We start from the raw sequence: 21,305 nt of genomic DNA on the forward strand, positions 1-21,305 counted from the left end.
TAGTCTTGTTTCATCCATTTATGGTTCACTCATTCATTTATTCAAAGAATATTTGTTAAGTGCCAAGTACTTGCCTGGTACTGGGGATATAATATTGAGCAAGAACAATTAGGCAGAGGTTTTCTATGGAGAGAGTGTGTACTTTTTCCTCCCAGGATATTACATACTCATGCATGTGTACACACACACATCAGACACATGCATGTATACAGACATATGCATACAGGCACACACACACATGCTTATACTAGTATGCACACATGCGCACACACACACACGCACACACGCACACACACAGGCTCACCAACCCTTTCTGTTTACATCCTCTCCAAAGCCTCTGACTTGGGACCCAGCAGCCAGGCATGCGATCTATGTGGGACACAGACTATGGGAAGGAAGTTAGGCCAGTAGGCTAAGGAACAGAGTCAGACAGCCCAGAGGGAGCTGGCCACTCTGAATGGCAGTACCCACTGGAGAAGGGCACACACTGGAATCCCAGTTCTGGGCCACTTCAGGCAGTGCCTAAGGCATGGTCCTTCCCAGGAGGCCAAAGAGCTGCGGTTCTCAACCTGTGGGTCTGACCCCTTTGGGGGTCGAACGACCCTTTCACAGGGGTCGCCTAAGACCATCGGAAAGCACATATTGAATATATAATTACATATTGTTTTTGTGATTAATCACTATGCTTTAATTATGTTCAATTTGTAACAATGAAAATACATCCTGCATATCAGATATTTACATTATGATTCATAACAGTAGCAAAATTACAGCTATGAAGTAGCAATGAAAATAATTTTGTGGTTGGGGGGTCACCACAACATGAGGAACTGTATTAAAGGGTCGCGGCATTAGGAAGGTTGAGAACCACTGCCAAAGAGGGACCTGGGGACCTGTTTCCAGCATTTTGGGAGGCAAGCGGTCCAGGGCTGTGCCTGCTACAGCGCACTCCTTTCCTGAATCCTGGCCTTGCTCCTGGAGCAGGAAGCCCCTAAAACTGTCCCCCTAGAGAGGGGAGTCCCTGAGCAGGACCCTGGCATCTTATAAATGCAAGGAGCCTTTTAAAAAAAACCACCTTGGAAATCTGAACAAAAACGAGAACCACAACTTGTTGTTCTCATCGGAAACTGTGGTAAAATAAATAAATAAATAAATAAATAAATTCAAGGAGCCAGCCAGTTAGGGCTCCAGCTAGTTGGGCACTCAAGAGTTCTCGTGATGGAAGGTCCCAAAATTTTCTTTTCTTTCTCTTCCTAGGAAATTTTATAAAGTAAATGAAGAATAAAAAGGAGAAAGAAGAGGGGAGAAGGAGAAGGAGAAGGAAAAGAAGTGGGGAAGGAAGGTATTTTTAAAAACATATAGCCCTGATCACAGCATTTCTCTGCCTAAAAACCTTTAATAACTTCCCATTGCTCATGAGATAACCACACCCCCTTTTCACTCTGCTCCCCCTTCCTGCCGCACCCCTTCCAGTCACATGGGGTTCTAGGGCCTGCTAGGATGTGTTCATACAGGTCTTATGGGAAATTGCCTCATGGGGTTACAGCAACTGAAACAGAGAGAACACCATAATGGGCCCCTCATGAGCATGGAGAGCTGCATAGGGTGGTTTTAGTCCTAAGTCTGTGACTATAGGGCCATGGGAAAATCATGGTCTCTAAGCCTCCTTTTCTTCATCTGATCAGTGGTCAAGGGAAATAATCCCCACCCTGCCTGCCTCACTGGGTCGCTGTGAGGCTCAGGTGAGATAAAGAACCTAGAGAAACCCTTTGTGAAGGATCAAGCACTGAACAAATACGGATTGTTTCTATTACCCAGCAAATCATAATGAGAAGTGTACGAGGCCCGCCCCGTTCATCTCTCAGCACTCTTCTTTCTAATAACCCTTCGTGTCGGTGTAGCACCTTACGCTTTTCAAAGTACTTTTACATATAATGTGCCATTTCTTCTGACACCATCTCTGTGCAGTGCCTGGGCACGGCTGCCCCTTGCTGGGCATATAAGGGCACAGGCTCAGGAGCTGAAGTCACCAGCAGGCCCAGTGTCACGGGGTGTGCTGTGGCAGAGCCAGGCCTGAGCTCAGGTTTCCTGACTGCAGCTCGGGCCTGGAGCCACTCTGCTCCCGGTACGTACCAGCTGTTGTTCTGTTTAGATTCTACACCTTCAGAGGGTACAGACAGCATCTTCTTAGGGGATTAACTTCCCCATCAGTGAGCATGACCTTGGGTGGAGCTATTTCAGAGGATACTTGAGACAGGCTTGGTTTTTGAAAGTCTACTTGCCAGAGCCGTGGGAGTTTACCCAGGCCCCTTTGTCACTCCTCCGTGAGGGTAGTCAACCAATAGGGCAGAGGTGCGAATTTGGGATCATTTTGGAATCCTTCCTCCAGGTGAGATTCTAACCACAAAATGTGCTCATGCCTAAGCACCCCACAAACCTCATCTGCTGGCTCACTTTCACATGGAGTGTTATCCATGTCCAGCCCGAGTCAGGGCAAGGCAGAGGAATTCATGCATGCCCCTGACCTGCAGCTGCTCACAGCTGGAGAAACAGCACCACGGGGGGGGGAGGGGGGGGGAGATAACAGCAAAGAGGACAGAGTGAGCGTCTTCTTGGGGCCACACAGTAAACCGGGGATGAAAGAGATTGTGAGCTCAGAAAGGCAGAGATCTCTGGGGACTGGGAGGCTCCGAGGAAGCTTCCTGGCTGAGGACACGGAGTCCCCCTCCCCAAGTCGGTCTCTGTGTCAGACTGAAGCATTCTTGCTGTTGGTGAATCACACCAGGAAACCGCCCTTGCAGCATTCCAGGATGCAGAAGCCAGGACCTTGGTCTGATTGCTGATTGGTGGTGGTGAGTCAGCGTAAGGGCACCAGACGGGCAGTGTGGAGATGCAGGGGACTTCAGGGATCCTGGCAATGTCCTTTTTTTGGCCTGGGTGGCTTGTACAGGGATGTTGTTTTATAATAATTATTTAAGTGTTAATGCAATTGTAATACATGGCATTGACAATATTCAACCATTTTAACCTACAAAATGGCCATTTCATATGGTTCAACCTAATATTTCACAATGAAAGTTCACAATTTACACTGTTAAGCAACATTCAAAATAATGATTGTGAAGGCTATTAATAACTTCATGCACTCGTTTATTCATTAAACAAATGCTTCCTGGGGTTTTTGATGAACTGGTCATATTTCCAGACATTGGAATACAGAATAAAATTCTGTCATGGTGCTTGTTTTCTAATGGAAAATAATCCATAAACAAACATAGAAACATCTAGAATGTCATATTGTGGCAAGCGCTATGAATAAACAAAGGATAGTAAGAGTAGGAGAGTGATGAAGAGAGACTTGAGGAGGCTTCTCTGAGGAGATTACATTTGAAAGCACAGCTGAATGAGAGAGAGAACCATGAGCAGCCGTGAGAGAAGCCTCGGGCAGAGGAAAGAGCAGTGCACAGCCCTGCAACTGGAATGTGCCTGGCAGGCCCAGAGAACAAGGAGGCCAGTGTTACTGGATCAGAGGGAGGGGAGGGGAGAGTATGAAGACATGAAATGGGAGACGTAACCAGGGACCTGATCGATCGCGGAAGGCCTGAGCGCCCTGGTGAGGGACTTCGGATTTTATTCTGAGAGTGATGAGAGGGCATTGGAAGTTTAGAGCAGGAAGTGGTGTGATTTGATTTATAGTTTAGAAGGAAGACTCTGGCTGTTCTGTGGAGGAGGGAGATTAGGGTGGTGGAAGCAGGGTTTCCTGTTAAAATGTTACCATGGTGTCCAGGCAAGAGGTGAAGGTTGCATGGGCTAGGGTGGCAGTAGTGGTGGCACACAGGGTTTTGGAGTCAGGATTGGTAGATTTTTGTAGGCAGGACCCAGATGGGGTTTGTGGATGGACTGCATGTAGAGTAGGAAAAAGTGGATGATAAGGTCTATAATATTTTAAAAACTTAGCCCTGGCCGGATGGCTCAGTTGGTTGGAGTTCCATTTGGGTTCCATTCGTGGTCAGGGCACATACTTAAGTGCGGGTTCGATCCCGGTCAGGGCACTTACGGGAGGCAGCCAATCAATGTTTCTCACATCAGTGTTTCTCTCTCTCTCTCTCTCTCTCAAATCAATAAAAAACAAGCATATCTTCGGGTGAGGATTGGAAAAAAAAAGAAAAGAAACCCAATATAGTGAAAGCTCTTCAAACATGTTCTTCAATCACTTTTTTAAAAATACAAATTTTTATTGACTTTTATAGAAAGAGGAAGGGAGAGGGAGAAAGAGAGAAATAGCGATGTGAGAATGAAACATTAATTGGCTGCCTCATGCATACCCCTTACCAAGGAATGACCCCCGCACAACCTGGGCATGTGCCCTTACTGGAATCAAACCAGCAACCCTTTGGCCAGGGCGATCTTTAATTACTTTTGTAGTGAGAAACTTAAGTATAGCAAAGTAGAAGAAATGCAGTTGGGGAGACAGAATATTTTCATAGTGATATGATCACATCATAAAACAAAAAGGCAGATGTTCATTATTAAAGGCGGTAAAGAAGGGAAGAGACCCCTGAGGCTGGAAGAGGCAGGAAAGTGTTGAAAGAAGGTAGAGTTAGTCCAGCTAGGGGATGGATTGGGAGCTAAACCTCAGGGCCCAGTGGTGGAAAGAACACAGGCTTTGGAGTTGGAGAAATTAGGCTCAAGCCTCAGTACTGCTCAAGTCTTAGTACTGCCACTTACCACCTGGGTTAATGTGAAGGTTAAATAAAACATCTGTACTCACCTATTAGGTGCTCAACAAAGCTACCAAGAACAGTGCATTTTTAAAAATATGTTTTTATTGATTTTTAGAGAGAGGGGAAGGGAGAAATAGAAACATTGATGCAAGAGGAATATCAATTGCTTGCCTCCTGCATGCCCCCTACTGGGGATGGAGCCCACAACCTGGGCATGTGCCCTGACCAGGAATCGAACCAGTAACCTCTTGGTGCATGGGTTGACAATCCACTGAGCCACACCCGCACTGGCTGGGCAAACAGTGCCTTTTTAATATTTAGATTTTTCTATTCTTTTAGGGAAGGGGATGGGGAGTTGACTCAAATCCCATTCTCCAGAAATTACAGCAGAGAAAGAAGGAAAAGAGGAGCTATTAGTAATCTAGATTTGAACACAACTGGGTGTCTCTTGAATTAGATCATGTCGCAGTGATTGAGAAGCCGGAAGCTTGGAGCTCATCCAGTGATTCTGTCACATACTCATGTCTCCATCTGCTGGCAGAACTTGGTTTTACAAGGCAAACTCAAATCCTGAATTACGTGCCTATGGAAATTTGCAGGCCCCAGGATTACTAAAGAGCTAACTCTGTCTTCTTGGTATAATTTCACTCTGTTACTGAGATCACACTGGAAGAAGAGGCTGGTGTGGAAATCCCCTGGGAGAAAATGACGGTCATTGTCAAAGGAGAAACAGGAAGGAAGCTTTTGCCTCCTACCAAGCCAAAGACGGGTCTGGACTCCAAAGAAACTGTCATTCAAACCAGGACTGAGAAGCACCTGTTCTGCCCTCTCCATGGTAAGCTCCCCGCTTGACATAGGAAAAGACCCCAGGTTGCAGATTTGGAGTCTGAAGATTGACTTTGCCACTTGGTGGCTGGGTTTCCTTCCTTGGTCATTTAATTGGTCTGAAGCTTGGAATCCTCTTTACAATAAGAAAATATTAATATTTTCCCCTTTCCTGGGGTTGACATGAGGATCAAGTGAGTAATATATGTGATAATACTCTGTCAACTGTAACGTATTCCACAAATCTAAGAATTTATTACTGTTCTTCATTCTGTCTTCCCATTTTCTTGCCCTGAAGGTCTTGGAACATTCATTCACTTGGTTAGCCATTGATATTGATTACCCAAAGTGTATTTGGTACTGTTCTAGATATGGGTAAATGAGGCACAATGACAAAAGCCACAGCTCCTGTCTTCAGGAGATAGACATTATGGTAAGGGGGACATATGCAGGTAATCATAGTATAAGTCAGACTATGATGGGTACTATACGGCTAGTTCAATAATGAGCAATAGGATCATGAAAAAAGTAAAGATTAGTTAGAAGGTAGACTCAGGGAAGTCAAAGAAAGATCCCCAGAAGAGGTGATATTCATAAGGGGCTTTTATTTATGTCACTTATTTATAAAAATAGTTACTGAGCACATATTATATGCCAGAAACTAGACTAGTCGTTGTATATAAAAAAACACTGAATGAAGCAGATATATTATGTCTTCAAAGAACAACAGAGGAGGTGGGTGAATAACCATTTAATTATAATTATGCTAACTTCTATGAAAGAAATACAGGGAACAATGAGAATATATTGCAAAGGGACATAAACTAGGTGGGAAAGTCAAGAAAGGTGCCCTTAGGAAGTGACATTCAAGCTGAGAGCTGAAGGATGAAGAGCAGGTTACCTAGGCAAAGATGGTGAGGATAAATGTTCTATGCAATAGGAACAGAATGTGTAAGGGCCCTGTGGTGGGAAGTTGGAAAGGAGCTGAAGAAAACCATTGTTATAACAGCCCAGAGAGCAAGGTGGAAAGTGGCATGAGATGTGACAGGAGATATGGGCAGGTACCAGGTTATGTAGGGCCTTGGGGGCTGCATTAATGATTTGGATTTTACCTTAAGAGCAGTGAGAAGCCTTGAAAGGTTTTAAGCATTGGTGATATGATTAGTCAGGTGTTACTGAAAGACTAGAGGCCCGTTGCATGAAGAGATTTGTGCAATAGGCCTTCCTTCCCCTGGCTGCCGGCACCGGTTTTCCTCCGGCACCCAGGACCCAGGCCTTCGCTTTGGTCGCAGCGGAGAAGCCAAGCTTGGATGCTTCTCTGCTCTGGCCGCAGTGGAGAAGGCAAGCCTCTTCAGTCTTCAGTCGTCTTCAGTCTTCTTCAGTCTTCACTCCGTGCCTGCATATGCAAATTAACCGTCATCTTTGTTGGCTTAATTTGCATACTCATTCTGATTGGCTGGTGGGCATAGCGGAGTGACATCAATTTGCATGTTTCTCTTTTATTAGTGTAGATTACCTTATAGAGAATGGATGGGTAGAGACAAGAGCACACCTAGGAAGACCAGATTGGAGGTATTTGGGGAGGTCAGGCCAGAGAAGGTAACGGCTTGGAAAAAAAAGTAGATAGATCTGAGAAATATTTAGGAAGTTGAGTTGATAGGATTTGGTGTTTGAATGGATATATTGAGGGTGAGGCAAGAGTTGTTTACAAAGCTAAGGACCATTCCTAGAGGACCAGGTTTGGATGGGAGGATGATGAATTCAGTTGGACAAATAGAATTTCATATATATGGGAGCTATCCAAGTAGCTATGTCCATTAGAGAACTGGACATATAACTTGGAACTCAGAGAAGTCTGGACTGGAGATACAAATTTAGGAATCACTTAGACAATACTGAACCCATAAGCTGTAGTGATCATCAGAGAGGGACACTGGAAGAAAAAGGGGGCTTAGGATTTAGCCTTAGTGAACTTCAACATTTAATGTTGGGGTTCAGTGAGATCAACCAGTTAAGAAGACTGCGAGTTCTGGGAGCTGTAGAAGAATACCAGAAAAGTGCAGAATCATGGAAACCATGGGCAGTGAGAGTTTGATAAAGAATGAAGTGGATTGCCGAAACCGGTTTGGCTCAGTGGATAGAGCGTCAGCCTGCAGACTGAAGGGTCCCAGGTTCGATTCCGGTCAAGGGCATGTACCTGGGTTGCGGGCACATCCCCGGTGGGGGATGTGCAGGAGGCGGCTGGTCGATGTTTCTCTCTCATCGATGTTTCTGACTCTCTGTCTCTCTCCCTTCCTCTCTGTAAAAAATCAATAAAATATATTAAAAAAAAAAAAAGAATGAAGTGGATTATATCAAATGCTCCTATTGAAAGGGGCCCACTAGAATTGGCCATGGAGTTAACTGATGTCCTTCATAAGAGAAATCTCTATTGAGCTGTAGAAGTAGAAGCCATGTAAGGTCAAGTTATGGAATTAATAGAAGGTGAAGCTCTGTAGGCAGGGACAAAGTTAGAAGGACATTTCTGGCTGAGGAACAGCATGAGCAAAGATAGGGAAACATGAAAAACTGTGTGTTTGGAGGACCTTTATGAACCAGAAAGGCTGGAGACTTGAGTGTGTAAGAGGGTGCCGGAAAGAAGGATGGCTGAAGACAGTGCTGAAAAGGGAGACAAAGAATGTGAACAACCTGTATGCAAAGGATAAAAGGGAGGAAAACTACAATTTCTTGAATGTCTTCTATGCCCTGGGAGTTTTCACATACATTATCTCATTTAATCCTCATGTAAACCCTGTGAGTCAGGCAAGCATTCTTATCCTCACTTTCCCCGCTGAGAAAATAGCTGCTCAGAAGTTTAATATTTTACTCAGGGCCATACATTATGTAAGCAATGGGAATCCAGTATCCCTCCCATATGGGAGGATTTGGATGAGTGCCCTGACAGGTAATGACATCAGGTGGGGAGAACGGGGAAAGGATCTGTTTTATCCAGCACTGTAGAGTCAGGTGGGTTAGCCAAAGTAGAGAAAGGGTAGTCCAAAAACCAAAGCCAAGTGCAACAAGAAAATCGTTCAACAGCCAAATCGTCCATCCAGAAGTCAGGTTGCCAGAGCCAAGAGAGGTTAGTGTACAAAGCCAAAACCCCACCCAAGAATTGATTCAAAAGCCAAGTTAATCACAAGCAGTTAAGCTTGATCAAAGAAAGAGAGGGCTGAGGAAGGCCAAGAAGTTACAGACGTGGACCAGCCACCAGCTAAGCCTCAAGCTCCCAGTTGAGCTGGCATTCAGGTCCTAGGGCCTTGAAGACAGGGAAGAATTAAGGAGACAGGTTCTGTAGAGTTGAAGAACACACAGTTAGGCTCCCTAGAGAATAGCATGATTGAAAATGTTGTATGGACAGATTCTTCTGGTGCCTCTATGAATGGCCTGAAATTTCAGATAACAGCACCTCCTCTGTCTGGATCTCATATGAAGGATAAGGACAACTGGGGCCCAGTCCACAGAGTCAGCTCCACTCCGCAGAGTGGAACATGGATAGGATACTGGCTTCGTCCTTGGATTTGAAGAATTATAAGTGATTTGTATCCTAAAGGAAAAAAATATGAAGACACCAAAGAGGAACAGCAAGCATAGGCCTGGGCTATCCAGGATGCTCAAGGAAGCAGGAGCTATCAGACAATCCAAGGTCATGTACGTTATTAAGGGCTTGCTTAAAGCAAGTCTTTTCATTGGTGCGATACTTTATGATTCATTCTTTGAGTCTCACAACCATCCCAGAAGGAGGCACTATTTCTTGCCCCCTTTCCAATTTTTCTTAAACAGATGAGGAAACTAAAGCTAGGGCAAGGTAAGTGACTGCCCAGAGTCACACAGTTGGATGAAGGGCAAAACTGGAACTGGAATGTGAGTTTTTTGTTTTATGCAGATTATGTGTCTCTTTCTGCTATGGGAAAGACATTGGTCAGGGAAGACTTCACAGAGGAGGTGCTTGAACTGCCCAAGTGTCAGGGCGCCAAGTACACAAGGGGGACAGGGTCCTCTGGGCAAAGGCACAAAGATGCAACACAGCACAGCCATTTAAGGAAACAAAACATGGTTTCTAGAATGTGAATTCCTTGAGGACAAGAAGGTCCAGCTCCTTGAATGGGGCCTGGGTTTTAGCAAGCGAGGTTTGAAGGAAGGAATGTCTGGAACACAGACTCTCCATAGGAGAGTAGCTGTGGGGGAGGATAGGAAGTTAGGCAAGAGTCAGAAGATGGAGAGCCTTTTATACGATACCAGGGGCCCAGTGCACGAATTCGTGCACCTTGAAAGGAACCGTGGGCCGCAAGGGTGCGGTGGGCACAAGAGTGGGTCTTTTTAAATATATATATATATTTTATTGAATTTTTACAGAGAGGAAAGGAGAGGGACAGAGAGTTAGAAACATCAATGAGAGAGAAACATCTATCAGCTGTCTCCTGCACACTCCCTACTGGGGATGTGCCTGCAACCAAGGTACATGCCCTTGACCGGAATCGAACCTGGGACCCTTGAGTCTGCAGGCCAACACTCTGTCCACCGAGCCAAACCGGCTAGGGCACAAGGGCGGGTCTTGGCCCATCCTCCGTGCCCCTGCCTGGCCCCTCCCGCCTTGGTCCCCTGTCTGCTGGCAGCCCTGCTCCCGCCACCACTGCTCACACCCACTGACAGCAAAGAGTGATTGGGGCCAACACCAGAAGCGGGTGCTAGTGGTGGCTGCTGTCCCAATCACCCCTCAGGAGCAGGGGGAAGTGGAGAAGTCCTCAGGGGCGATTAGGGCCAGCAGCCACTGCTTGAACCTGCTGATGGCGCCAAGCAATTGGGGCTGGCACCGGGCACCGGCAGCAGGTGTGAGCAGGGCCAGCGCCGGCAGTAGGTGTGAGCGCCGGGCGGGACTGCAACATGGGGGAGCAAAGAATTTTCAGTAACCACCAGAGGCTGGCCCGATGACAGTGACTGGCGCCCCACCTTGGTCGGGCATCCCCCACTCACCTGCTCCACCATTCCACCGCAGCTGACGTCGGCCATGTTCGGTGCTCTGCCACCTGCTGCCGACGCCCACCATATTCTTCCCCCTGGTGGTCAGCGCACCGGTTGTTCGGTCTATTTGCACATTGCCTTTTATTATATAGGATAGAAGGCTGGTGGAGGAGGAGGGGTGCGTGTGAGGAGAGGAGGTGAGGAGAAAATCAGCTGGAAGGAGGCTCCAGGAGAGAGAAGACAGAAGTAAACCAGGGTAGGGCGAGGAAAAGATTAGAAATTAGGGTACCTGGAGACCCTGAAGGGGAGGGGTGACATGTACCTGTCTGCAGACAGAAAGGCAGGCACATTGGAGAGACAAGGATGGTGGCTGTGGAGGGAACACATGTGGGTAGTGGGTCACCCCCCTTCCCCCACCAGGTAGGCTGAAACCTCAGCAGTCACGCTGGGAGTTTCATGCCGGAGAGGGAGGGGCTTCCCCTGATGTGAGAAGGCAGCAGCAACCTGCCAGATCCGGGTTAACAAAGGCGGGACTACAACTCCCAGCATGCTCGGCTTCGTGGGGTGACGGCGGGCGGTGGCTGCGCTGCCACTCGCCTGGTGGGCGCAGGACCTGAGTCGGCACCAGAGTCTGTCATTCCGGAGGGGTCTAAGGGCGCTGATCGGCGATGCACCCCGGTCGTCCCGGGCGCACTGGCTGCGGCGGACTGGCGCCTCCCGTCCCGCGGCCCCGCCCCGCGCCCCACCCCAGCCCGGAGGCTTAGCTGGGGCCACAGCGCAGCGGCAACATCAGTCTCGCCGCTGCTCCGCCCCATCGCCTTCTGTTTTTCTCTCATTCTCCGGTGGCGGCGGGGAAGGGCAGAGGCGGCGGCGGCAGCAGCAGCGCTGGCTGCAATGAATGACCCCCCAGCTGGGGAGGAGGACTCCAGGTGAGCCTCTGCCCTCAGCAGGGCCAAGACCCCCGGCCGCCCAGGATCCGCAGCCCCCGCCATGGATCCCTAGAGGAGGAGGCTGAGAAGACAGCTCTGCCGCCCACCCCCATCCCATTTTCCTCTTCCTTTATCTCATTGTTGCCGTAGCTGTTTACGCCTGGGCTCTTCTGCCCCAGCATGGGGCAGGCTCCGGGCACTGCCATCCGGCCGGCACGGCTCCCGCGGCTGCCGGGAGATTCTGCCTAATTCTCCCTGTCCAGCCGGTGCAGCGAGGACCAGAGAGCGGAGGAGGCCCGGACTGCAGCGGCGGCGGGGCCACCTCCCAGCATCCCCACCCTGGGAGGCTGCATGCGGATTGAAGAGCGGCGCCTCTGGGCTGGGCCGGCCCCGCTGATACCTACCTAGGGAGGACGCAGGACTGCCCAGCCTACGGACGGGTCCCTGGGGCAGGAAGGACAGGAGCAAGATGGCCAATAAAACCAAGGGCAGTGAGGCCCTGAAGGTGGTGGCCCGGTGCCGCCCCCTCAGCCGGAAGGAGGAGGCTGCTGGTCATGAGCAAATCCTGACCATGGACGTGAAACTGGGCCAGGTGACCCTGCGGAACCCCCGTGCTGCCCTGGGGGAGCTGCCCAAGACCTTCACCTTTGATGCCGTGTATGATGCCAGCTCCAAGCAGGCAGACTTGTATGATGAAACTGTGAGGCCCCTGGTAGACTCGGTGCTTCAGGGTTTCAATGGCACGGTTTTTGCCTATGGCCAGACGGGCACTGGCAAGACCTACACTATGCAAGGGACCTGGGTGGAGCCCGAGCTGCGTGGGGTCATCCCTAATGCCTTCGAGCACATCTTCACCCACATCTCTCGCTCCCAGAACCAGCAGTACCTGGTCCGGGCCTCCTACCTGGAGATCTACCAGGAGGAGATCCGAGACTTGCTCTCCAAGGAGCCTGGCAAGAGGCTGGAGCTGAAGGAAAATCCAGAGACAGGTGTCTACATCAAGGACCTCTCCTCCTTTGTCACCAAGAATGTCAAGGAGATCGAGCATGTGATGAACCTGGGGAACCAGACCCGGGCAGTGGGCAGCACACACATGAATGAGGTCAGCTCCCGCTCCCACGCCATCTTCGTCATCACCGTGGAGTGCAGTGAGCGTGGTTCAGATGGCCAGGACCACATCCGTGTGGGCAAGCTCAACCTGGTGGACCTGGCTGGTAGTGAGAGGCAGAATAAGGCGGGCCCCAACACGGCTGGAGGGGCTGCCACACAGTCCACAGGTAGTGGCAGCGGTGGAGGGGGCGGTGGGAGTGGGGAGAGGCCTAAGGAAGCCTCCAAAATCAACCTCTCGCTGTCTGCCCTGGGCAACGTGATCGCTGCTCTGGCGGGCAACAGGAGCACCCATATCCCCTACCGGGACTCCAAGCTGACCCGGCTGCTCCAGGACTCTCTTGGGGGGAATGCCAAGACCATTATGGTGGCCACGCTGGGGCCAGCTTCTCACAGCTACGATGAGAGCCTCTCTACCCTGCGCTTTGCCAACCGGGCCAAAAACATCAAGAACAGGCCCCGGGTGAACGAGGACCCTAAGGACACACTGCTGAGGGAATTCCAGGAGGAGATCGCCCGCCTGAAGGCCCAGCTAGAGAAGAAAGGGATGCTGGGGAAGCGGCTCCGGAGAAAGAGCAGTCGTAGAAAGAAGGCCGTGTCGGCCCCCGCCGGCTACCCCGAGGGGCCAGTGATCGAGGCCTGGGTGGCCGAAGAGGAGGATGACAACAACAACAACCATCGCCCGCCCCAGCCCATCCTGGACTCAGCCTTGGACAAGAACATGGAGAATTACCTGCAGGAGCAGAAGGAACGGCTGGAGGAAGAGAAGGCAGCCATCCAGGATGACCGAAGCCTGGTCAGCGAGGAGAAGCAGAAGCTGCTGGAGGAGAAGGAGAAGATGCTGGAAGAACTGCGGCGCGAGCAGCAGGCCACAGAGCTGCTCGCAGCCAAGTACAAGGTAAGGTCCCCAAGGAAGCAGGGACACCCAGAGGTCCCCAGAGGGATCTGGGCTGGCAGGCTTTCCTATGTGGGTCTGTGAGCTGGCTGAAGCAAGGGGTCCCTTCCCAGCACCATACACTGCCCTCCTGCCAAATGCTTCCCTGGAAAAGCCAGGCAAATTCCAGGCTAGCCTCCCTGGAGTACCTAGGAGGACGGACAGGGACACACACACACACACACACACACACACACACACACGACAAAGCAGGCAGCCAGTCTCTTAGGCCAATGGACTTGGGCTGGTCTGACCTGCTGCCTGCCAGTCTCTGCTGGTGGCCCCTAGTATCAGTCAGGTCCATGGGGTGACCAGGCAGGCCCTCAGCCCCATGTGGTTGTGGGTTTTCACTCGTGCATAGCCTCCTCACCTGTGACCTCCTCCCTCTGCTGCACCTTCAGACCTCACACCATTTTAGGAATATCTGACATTTGGAGAGCTCTTCACAGTTTACAGAGTGTCCCACATATGTGATCTCGTTGGATCCTCACAGTAGCCGTCCGGGGAACTGGTTCTTAAATCCCCATTTTACAGGCGGGGAACTAAGGCAGAGCTGAGCGGGGACCCTTGGGCCTCATGCTCTTCAGTTCTTGGATGGCAAGGTGGGACTAGGAATGGCTCTGCTCCCTGTGAATGAGGTCCATTGGGCCCATGCGGAGCAGGCCCATTACATGGTATCATTGAGAAGGAGTTTGGGGGATCACGGCAGAGGGGGGAAAGAGCACTTACTGGGCTCTACACTGGGGACCTGGAGTCTAGTCTCAGTGAGAGACCTTGTGTAAGTGGCTTCTTCTTTTCCTAAAGCCTCAGTTTTTCTTTTTGGAAAATGGAAGATTGGCCTGGATGATTTCTGAGGCTCTTCCAATCTGCTAATTCTTTGACCTGTATTAATAAACTGAGGCAGAGTAAGGCCTCATCCCAGTAAGAGCCAATTCCCCATTGCCCTGCGAGATATCAGGCCTCAGTGTCCTTCCTGAGCTGTCCCCTCCCCCGGGGAGCCCCCAGGCCTTAGGGGCTAGGCTTGGCTACAGAGGCCCCCGCCTGGCCAGCCACAGACCTGCTAAATTTTAGTGCTGCAGATGCCATAACTCAATGTTCCTGGCATTTTTAGGTCCTTGGGGCCATCAACACTGGGGGTTGGAAGAGGGTCACAGGGACCCATAGCTGGTTACTTCCTGGGGACAGCAGAACATTACTATTTCTTATTCCTTGTTCTCAGGAGTGTGGGCTGGGAGCAGGGAAGTCCAGCCTGGAAAGGGAGGGCTGGAGCCTCTGTGGTGGTGACAGATGAGTGGGATGCCATTGTCCGTGTTGTGGGGATGTGCTGCTGCACCAGGCGCCCTAGCCTGGCACATTTAGTATTTAATTCGCCTCTATGAGCTCAGCAAGGGTCATGCCGAGCTGCTTCCTCAGGGGCCTGGCACATTTGGGGCCGTCCTGGGAGAAGCAGGATGTGAAAGGCAGGATGTGTTAGTCAGCTGTCCCTAGGAGGAAGGGAATCCGGCAATCTTGTGCTTTCCACTGGGAAATCTTACATGGGCAATCAGTCATTGGCTTCACTACCAAGAGCACCTATGCCCACCTGCCATGGCCCTCGCTCCCCTTCCCATCCCTACCCCCCTCCATCCTTAAGGCTGAGAAGCCACTGAGGCCAAGAGAGTACCCGAAGCATACGTCAGCCCTGAGGACATGGGTAGAGGGATGGAGCAAAGCCTCCAGTGGGACCTCCCACTGTGGGGGACTGACCGGCTCCCTCAATAAGATGCTTGGATCTAAGGCAATGTGGGGCACAGATAATAGGACCGTCAGGAGATCAGGGTGACTGATGCCAGAATTTTTGCACCAGAGGCATAGCCCTCAGAACCCTGTGTTAGAGCTGGCACGGCCTTGGGAAACTGAGGCCAGGACATGCCCAGGGCCCCACAGGTGAGTTAAGGAAAGCCCAAACTATATTTGGCCCAGCCTCTTTCCATTATGCCATAATCCTGACGTTACCTATGTCACTTGATAATGAGAGTAATTCATTTTTATATAATACTTTGACATCTTGATCTCTTATAATCTTTCCAGCAACCCCAAGAGATGAGTATTATTTCCATTTGACAGTTAGTGAAAACCAAGGCTGGAGAGGTTGAGTGACTGGTGACTCTGGCTGATAAGGGGTGGAGCCAGGACTGGAACCCAGGTTTTCTGATTTCCCCAGTCCTGTGTTCTTCCTAAGTCATCACAGAGCCCTCCATGTTTGCTCACTATGTGACTCAGGGCAAAGGCCTTTGCCTCTCTAGGCCTCAGGTTTCCATTCGCCTAATGCGGAGAAGTCTGACATAGCTCTCTGGGGAGTGGGTGAAATGGACATTGTGTGTCAGGCTTTCAGATATAAGCAAAGGGGGAGGGTGCCTGGGAAATTCCAAGAGGGGAATGATTCCATATCCTGTGACTTCTCGTCAGACCCAGCCCAGGACAGACAGCAGCAAGCAAGCCCGGAATGGAGCCGAGGCAGAGGACCTCCTTATAGGCCCTACGGGGGATGTTTCTGTGGAGGAAGCAATTTGAGGGTCCTTGAGGGACCCACAGGGAAAAGAGGGGAGGGACATGTCAGAGATAATCCCAGACCTGCCTCTTTCACAGGGCTGTGCTGAAGACTAAATGAGACCTTTAGTGTGAGGGTGTTTGAACTATGTTGAGAGCACCAAATAAATGGAGGGCACTAGCAGCCACGGGTGGCTTCTGTCTGTCAAGCAGGGGTCCAGTGATCTCCAGGACTGACATCTTTGTTGTTAGTTTAACTCCTTCCTTCCTTCCTTCCTTCCTTCCTTCCTTCCTTCCTTCCTTCCTTCCTTCCTTCCTTCCTTCCTTCCTTCCTCTGCCATCCCGGCTGCCTTGCCATAACCCTGAAGCCCTAGTAGCAGAGCCAGGCAAGGTGGGTTGAGGAGGCAAGGGGAGACCAGATCAAAAGGCGAGAGCTTGGGTCCCTCCTGGAAATGAGCTGAACTGGTGCCCACTTTCTGAGTAATAGCACCAACTCCCCTTCTCGCCTTCCCCCCCCCCCCCCCATTCCCTTCTTCCAGTTCACACTACCCTCTGGAGGCAGCTAAGCAATAGCTGATGCGACCCAGTGCCCTCATTCACTCTCTTTGACTCATCTAACCGTCTGCCTCGCCTGCTTTTCCTGCCTGCCACCCCCAGGCTCCCTGTTGCCTTTGTTCTCCCCTCACTGTGTACAAACACCATGCCTGTCTCCTTAGAGTCTCCTTTCATATTTACTGTGGACCTCGGGGGATGTTAGAGTGCGCACATGCGTGAGGGTGTGTGATTGTGAGCAGTGCCCTGTTACTGTCCATCATTAGCCATCCGAACTTACGTATATCACCGGGGGCTTGGATAGCTGACTAGGCCTGGGAGGGAGGGGTGTAAAGTCCCAGACAGACCTGCACTGAGGTTGGCTGTGCACAGTGAAAATGCAAGTGTTTGTGCACACACAGTGCACATACTGCAATGATGATGGATGCATGCAGATTGACTGGGAGAGGCCTACTTTACTAAATTTAATTGTGCAAGAAATTTTTTAAAAATATATTTTAATTGATTTCAGTGAGGGAGAGAGAGAGATAGAAACATCAATGATGAGAGAGAATCATTGATCTGCTGCCTCCTGCATACCCCACACTGGGGGTTGAGCCCACATCCCTGGCACGTGCCCTGACTAGGAATCAAACTGTGACCTCCTGGTCCCGTGGTCGGTAAACTGCGGTTCGTGAGCCACATGCAGCTCTTTGGCCCCTTGAGTGTGGCTCTTCCTAAGCCTTAGGAGTACCCTAATTAAGTTAATAACAATGTACCTACTTATATAGTTTAAGTTTAAAAAATTTGGCTCTCAAAAGAAATGTCAATCGTTGTACTGTTGATATTTGGCTCTGTTGACTAATGAGTTTGCCAACCACTGCCCTGGTCTATTGGTCAATGCTCAACCACTGAGCTACGCCAGCCAGAGAAGAACCTTTTTTTAAAATGGCTTTTAATTTTAAACTTCAGTTTTTGAGGGATTGGACTAGACGATTTCTAAAACTTTGATTCTAGATACTTTGAGGGAAAGGAGGGTGTTTGGGGAGGCAAAGGCAACAGATGACACAAAATGCAGGCTCCAGCTGAAGAGAGTGGAAGAGGTAGAAACAGCAACACTGCTTGTTGATCCCCAAGTAAAAAGGTTCGGCGGGAGAATGGGGGTCTTGGCTAGAGCCCAGTTCTCTCTGTGGGTGTGGAAGAGACCCTACAGCCCAGAAGTCAGAAGGATGAGGTCACTGCAGGGAGCACAAACTGCATTGACTTTTTATCATCTCCTTTGTGAGTCCCTCTTCTTCCTCCCACCTCTCAGCATCAGAATGAGCCATCAATGGATACGTAAGAGAGGGACTTTTAAACCTGAGAAACAACAGTCATAGCACTAATAATCCCATTTACCAGACATTCACTAGATGCCAAGCACTATATTATCTGTTATATACAAATTGTCTCATTTAATCCCCATAAGCACCTTCCAAGAAAGGTCTTGTGACTTTCCATTTCATAGATGAGAAAACTGAGAGCCACTAAGGTTCAGTAACTTGCCCAAAGCCTCAGGGTTTGTATATGGCACTTCTGGTTGAGCCCAGGTTGGTTTGACACAAAATTTGATCCACTTTCATGCTTAAAGAATAGGAATATCAGGCTTGGAACTGGTTGCTGGGAAGGTAGTGAAAAATGACAGGAGCTGGTGACAAAATCCAGTGGTCAGCTGATGACACGCAGTGAGTTTAGGAGCAAGCACAAGACTGGAAACGGAGATTGGGGCCCATCTTCAGAAGAAGGCTGGAATGAAATCTATGGCTTCTGTTCTTGGCATTCTCTCCCTCTATGTAAGCGACTCCCAGATTGAAGTCTCCTGTCCTGGTCTCTCTGCTGACCTTATTTTGTAGAGCATTGTATTCAGAGCACAGGCATCAGAGTCAGGCAGGCCTGGGTTTAGTGACTTACTAATTCCAAGGCCTCAGTTTTTTTTTGTTTTTCAGTTTTTTCATCTATAAAATAGGGTGATACTAGTACTTATGCCATAGTGCTATTGAGAGCATTAAATGAGATAAGCACTTTGCATAGTTCCTGGCGTGTAAGTGGTCAGTAAGTAACAACTGTTTATTAGTGTTACCTCCAACTGTCCAATGGATGTTTTCACTCGGCCACCTTCCTCATATGTCAAACACATCACATTTTACTCTGCATTCAAAGCCCGCCAGAGCCTGACTGCAATATATCTCTTCAATCTTCCTGCCCAAGCAAGCTACTCCAATAGGCTAACCTCACAGCCAGCTGGTCTACCCCTATCCTTTTACCCTAAATGTGCCTCACTGCCCTTTGGCTGATCACAGTGTTTTTGTATCCTGGGTAATAAGGAAATTATGGCAGTAGATTCAGCTCAACATAAAGAAGAACTTTTTAGCAGTTAGAATTGTGCTGTTTCAAAAGGCAATGACTCCCATCTCTGGATGTGTGTTCAAGGAGAAACTGAATGTCAGAGGTGCTCTAAAGGGTTCGTGGATAAGAAACACCATTGAACTGGATGACTGCCAGAGTTTCTTCCTCTTAAAAGTCCTTCATTGTGAGGATAACATTTCCTAGAGTAAAACATAAAATGTTTCATTGTTTTGAAAATTAGAGGGTTTAAATTTTAATGTATGAATTCAACCAATAATGAAAGATAATTTTTTTAGCTTTCTACCATGGCCAATTAGAGAAAAACAAGGCAAAGAAGAGCAGAAAGAGAAGAACATGAGGAAAAGGACAGAAAAGAAATAGAGGCGGGCAGTGAAGAGGGAAAAGAGAAATAGAGTCATAGAGTAAGGGTGGGTAAAGGGTAGGGTTTCTGGGAGAAGAAACCCCAATTGGGAAAACATAGTGTAGAGGAGAGAGTTAAATACTCAGTGCCATTCCACTGTCCTGATCTTGATGTTGGTCTCCAAATAGGGCTATACCCAGTTTCCAGAGACCCCCCAATAATATAGGGAGCATCTAATTTTCCAAAGCTGGTCTGGTTCCATCCACATGTCCTCAAGGACACCAGCCCCATACTAGACACTGAGGTTTATGGGGCTGGGTGAGCAGGGATTGTGTGCACCCCCACCCAATCGGAGTCAGCCATGACCCTTGAGAGAAGCCTCATGATAATAAGTGACCAGTGCTCCAAGCTGTGTCTGGCATCAGAGTCATGGCCTCTTGGCGTTGATGGAAGCAGTGACTTATGCTCCTTCTCCCCCCTGGCGGTGTGATCAGTTAACAGAATTGTCATAAGCTGGGGCATTTTGTCACGATTTGACCAGCAGGAGGTATATAAAACTAATGCATTTCCATAGAGGTTCTGGGCTTCAAGTTATGTGGAGGCTCAGCAGGCCTTTTGGTCAAGTGTTGGGTTTCTGTTGATGTGTGTTGGCTGGATGAGTGTATTATCATATTGCCCTGAGTCATTTTTTCAGCCCCGGATAGTGCTAGATTGGATGAAGTGGCTGTGATAGTGCTCTCATTGTGCACTGAGGACTAGGAGGAAGGGCCCGGAATTCAGCTAGAGAAGGGCATCCCTGCCAGCCTGCTGCGGCTGGCCAGTCTGGAGCACTTCTGAGAGCGGCTGAACCAGGTGGCCTGTCTGAGTGGATAAGAGAATGGTCTTCTTCCCACAGGTCCTTCAGCCCTGCAGGCCATGCAAGACAGACCTCTATGCTCATAGCCTGTAGGGCACCTGCCCTTGTGGTTTGGTGTATCTAGAATTTTTAATATCCGGAGACATTTCTGGTCATTAACTCCTAGTCAGACTGAAGTGTTACTTTTGAGTTGTCTCCTTTTTCCCCCAGATGTACTCACCAGAAGGAGTACCACGCCCTGAGTTGAATTGTTTCTATAGCGCTAGGTAATTCAGTCTTTCTCCTCGAGGTGCGCCAGCAGAAAAATAATCACAACAAGAATAATGGTAGCTACCATTTCTTTAGTGCACGCTTAATGCCAAGCACTCTGCTCTATTATGTGCATTGTTTTCTTCAATCCTCACAGTAGTACCATAAGAAGCAGTACTATTTTAATCTCCATGTGACAAATGAGGACACTGAGGCACATTAAGGAAGAAACAACCCATAGTCACATGCCTAGGAAGTGTTAGGGCCAGAATATGAGCCTATGTCCGAAGCCCATGTTCTTAACCTCCACAGTGTACTATGAACTCAGAAAAGAAGGATTTAAGCCAGATCTCCCTGGGAGCTCTTGTCTGCTGAGATGCTTAACTCATCTGCCTTTTTGTGTGATGCAAGCCCCTGGCCCCTGACCTCAGCCGAGCACCATTCATTCCTATAATCAACAAATCTTTTGGAGTAGCCATGGCCAAGAACATAAATCAGTAGATATAGTTAACTTTGGTTTTAAATTAAAGTTCCTGGTGTTGCTCAGTGGTTGAGCTTTGACCTATGAACCAGGAGGTCACGGTTCAATTCTTGGGTTAGGGCACATGTCTGGGTTGCAGGCTCGATCTCCAATAGGAGGCATGCAGGAGGCAGCCAATCGAAAATTCTCTCTCATCATTGATATTTCTATCTCACCCTCTTCCTTCCTCTCTCTGAAATCAATAAAAATATATTTATAAACAAATAATAATAAAATAAAGTTTTTAGAAAGAATCACAATAACTCACTAATAGCAATTATCTCTAAGGATTTCAATAGGAAGGGATACTTTTATTTTTTACTTTATACTTTTATTTTTTTTATAGTAAGCATA

At 48.9% G+C, this 21,305-nt stretch overlaps 1 protein-coding gene across 2 annotated transcripts in view; it reads left to right on the forward strand.

Annotated features, from left to right (window-relative positions):
- The first annotated feature begins 1,257 nt into the window (after positions 1–1,257).
- KIF3C (kinesin family member 3C) overlaps positions 1,258–21,305 on the forward strand; it is a 41,994-nt gene continuing 21,946 nt past the window's right edge. The window contains exons 1-4 of one of the 2 annotated variants that reach the window (XM_059660361.1): positions 1,258–3,613; positions 5,398–5,559; positions 9,372–9,452; positions 11,630–13,484. In XM_059660361.1, the coding sequence (XP_059516344.1) occupies positions 11,949–13,484 (1,536 nt within the window). In that variant the 5' untranslated portion in view covers positions 1,258–3,613; positions 5,398–5,559; positions 9,372–9,452; positions 11,630–11,948. The remainder of the gene's footprint in view (positions 3,614–5,397; positions 5,560–9,371; positions 9,453–11,629; positions 13,485–21,305) is intronic. The other variant, XM_059660362.1, reaches the window with a different exon arrangement.

This window comes from Myotis daubentonii, chromosome 12 (assembly GCF_963259705.1).
Source record: "Myotis daubentonii chromosome 12, mMyoDau2.1, whole genome shotgun sequence".
NCBI classification, from domain to species: domain Eukaryota; kingdom Metazoa; phylum Chordata; class Mammalia; order Chiroptera; family Vespertilionidae; genus Myotis; species Myotis daubentonii.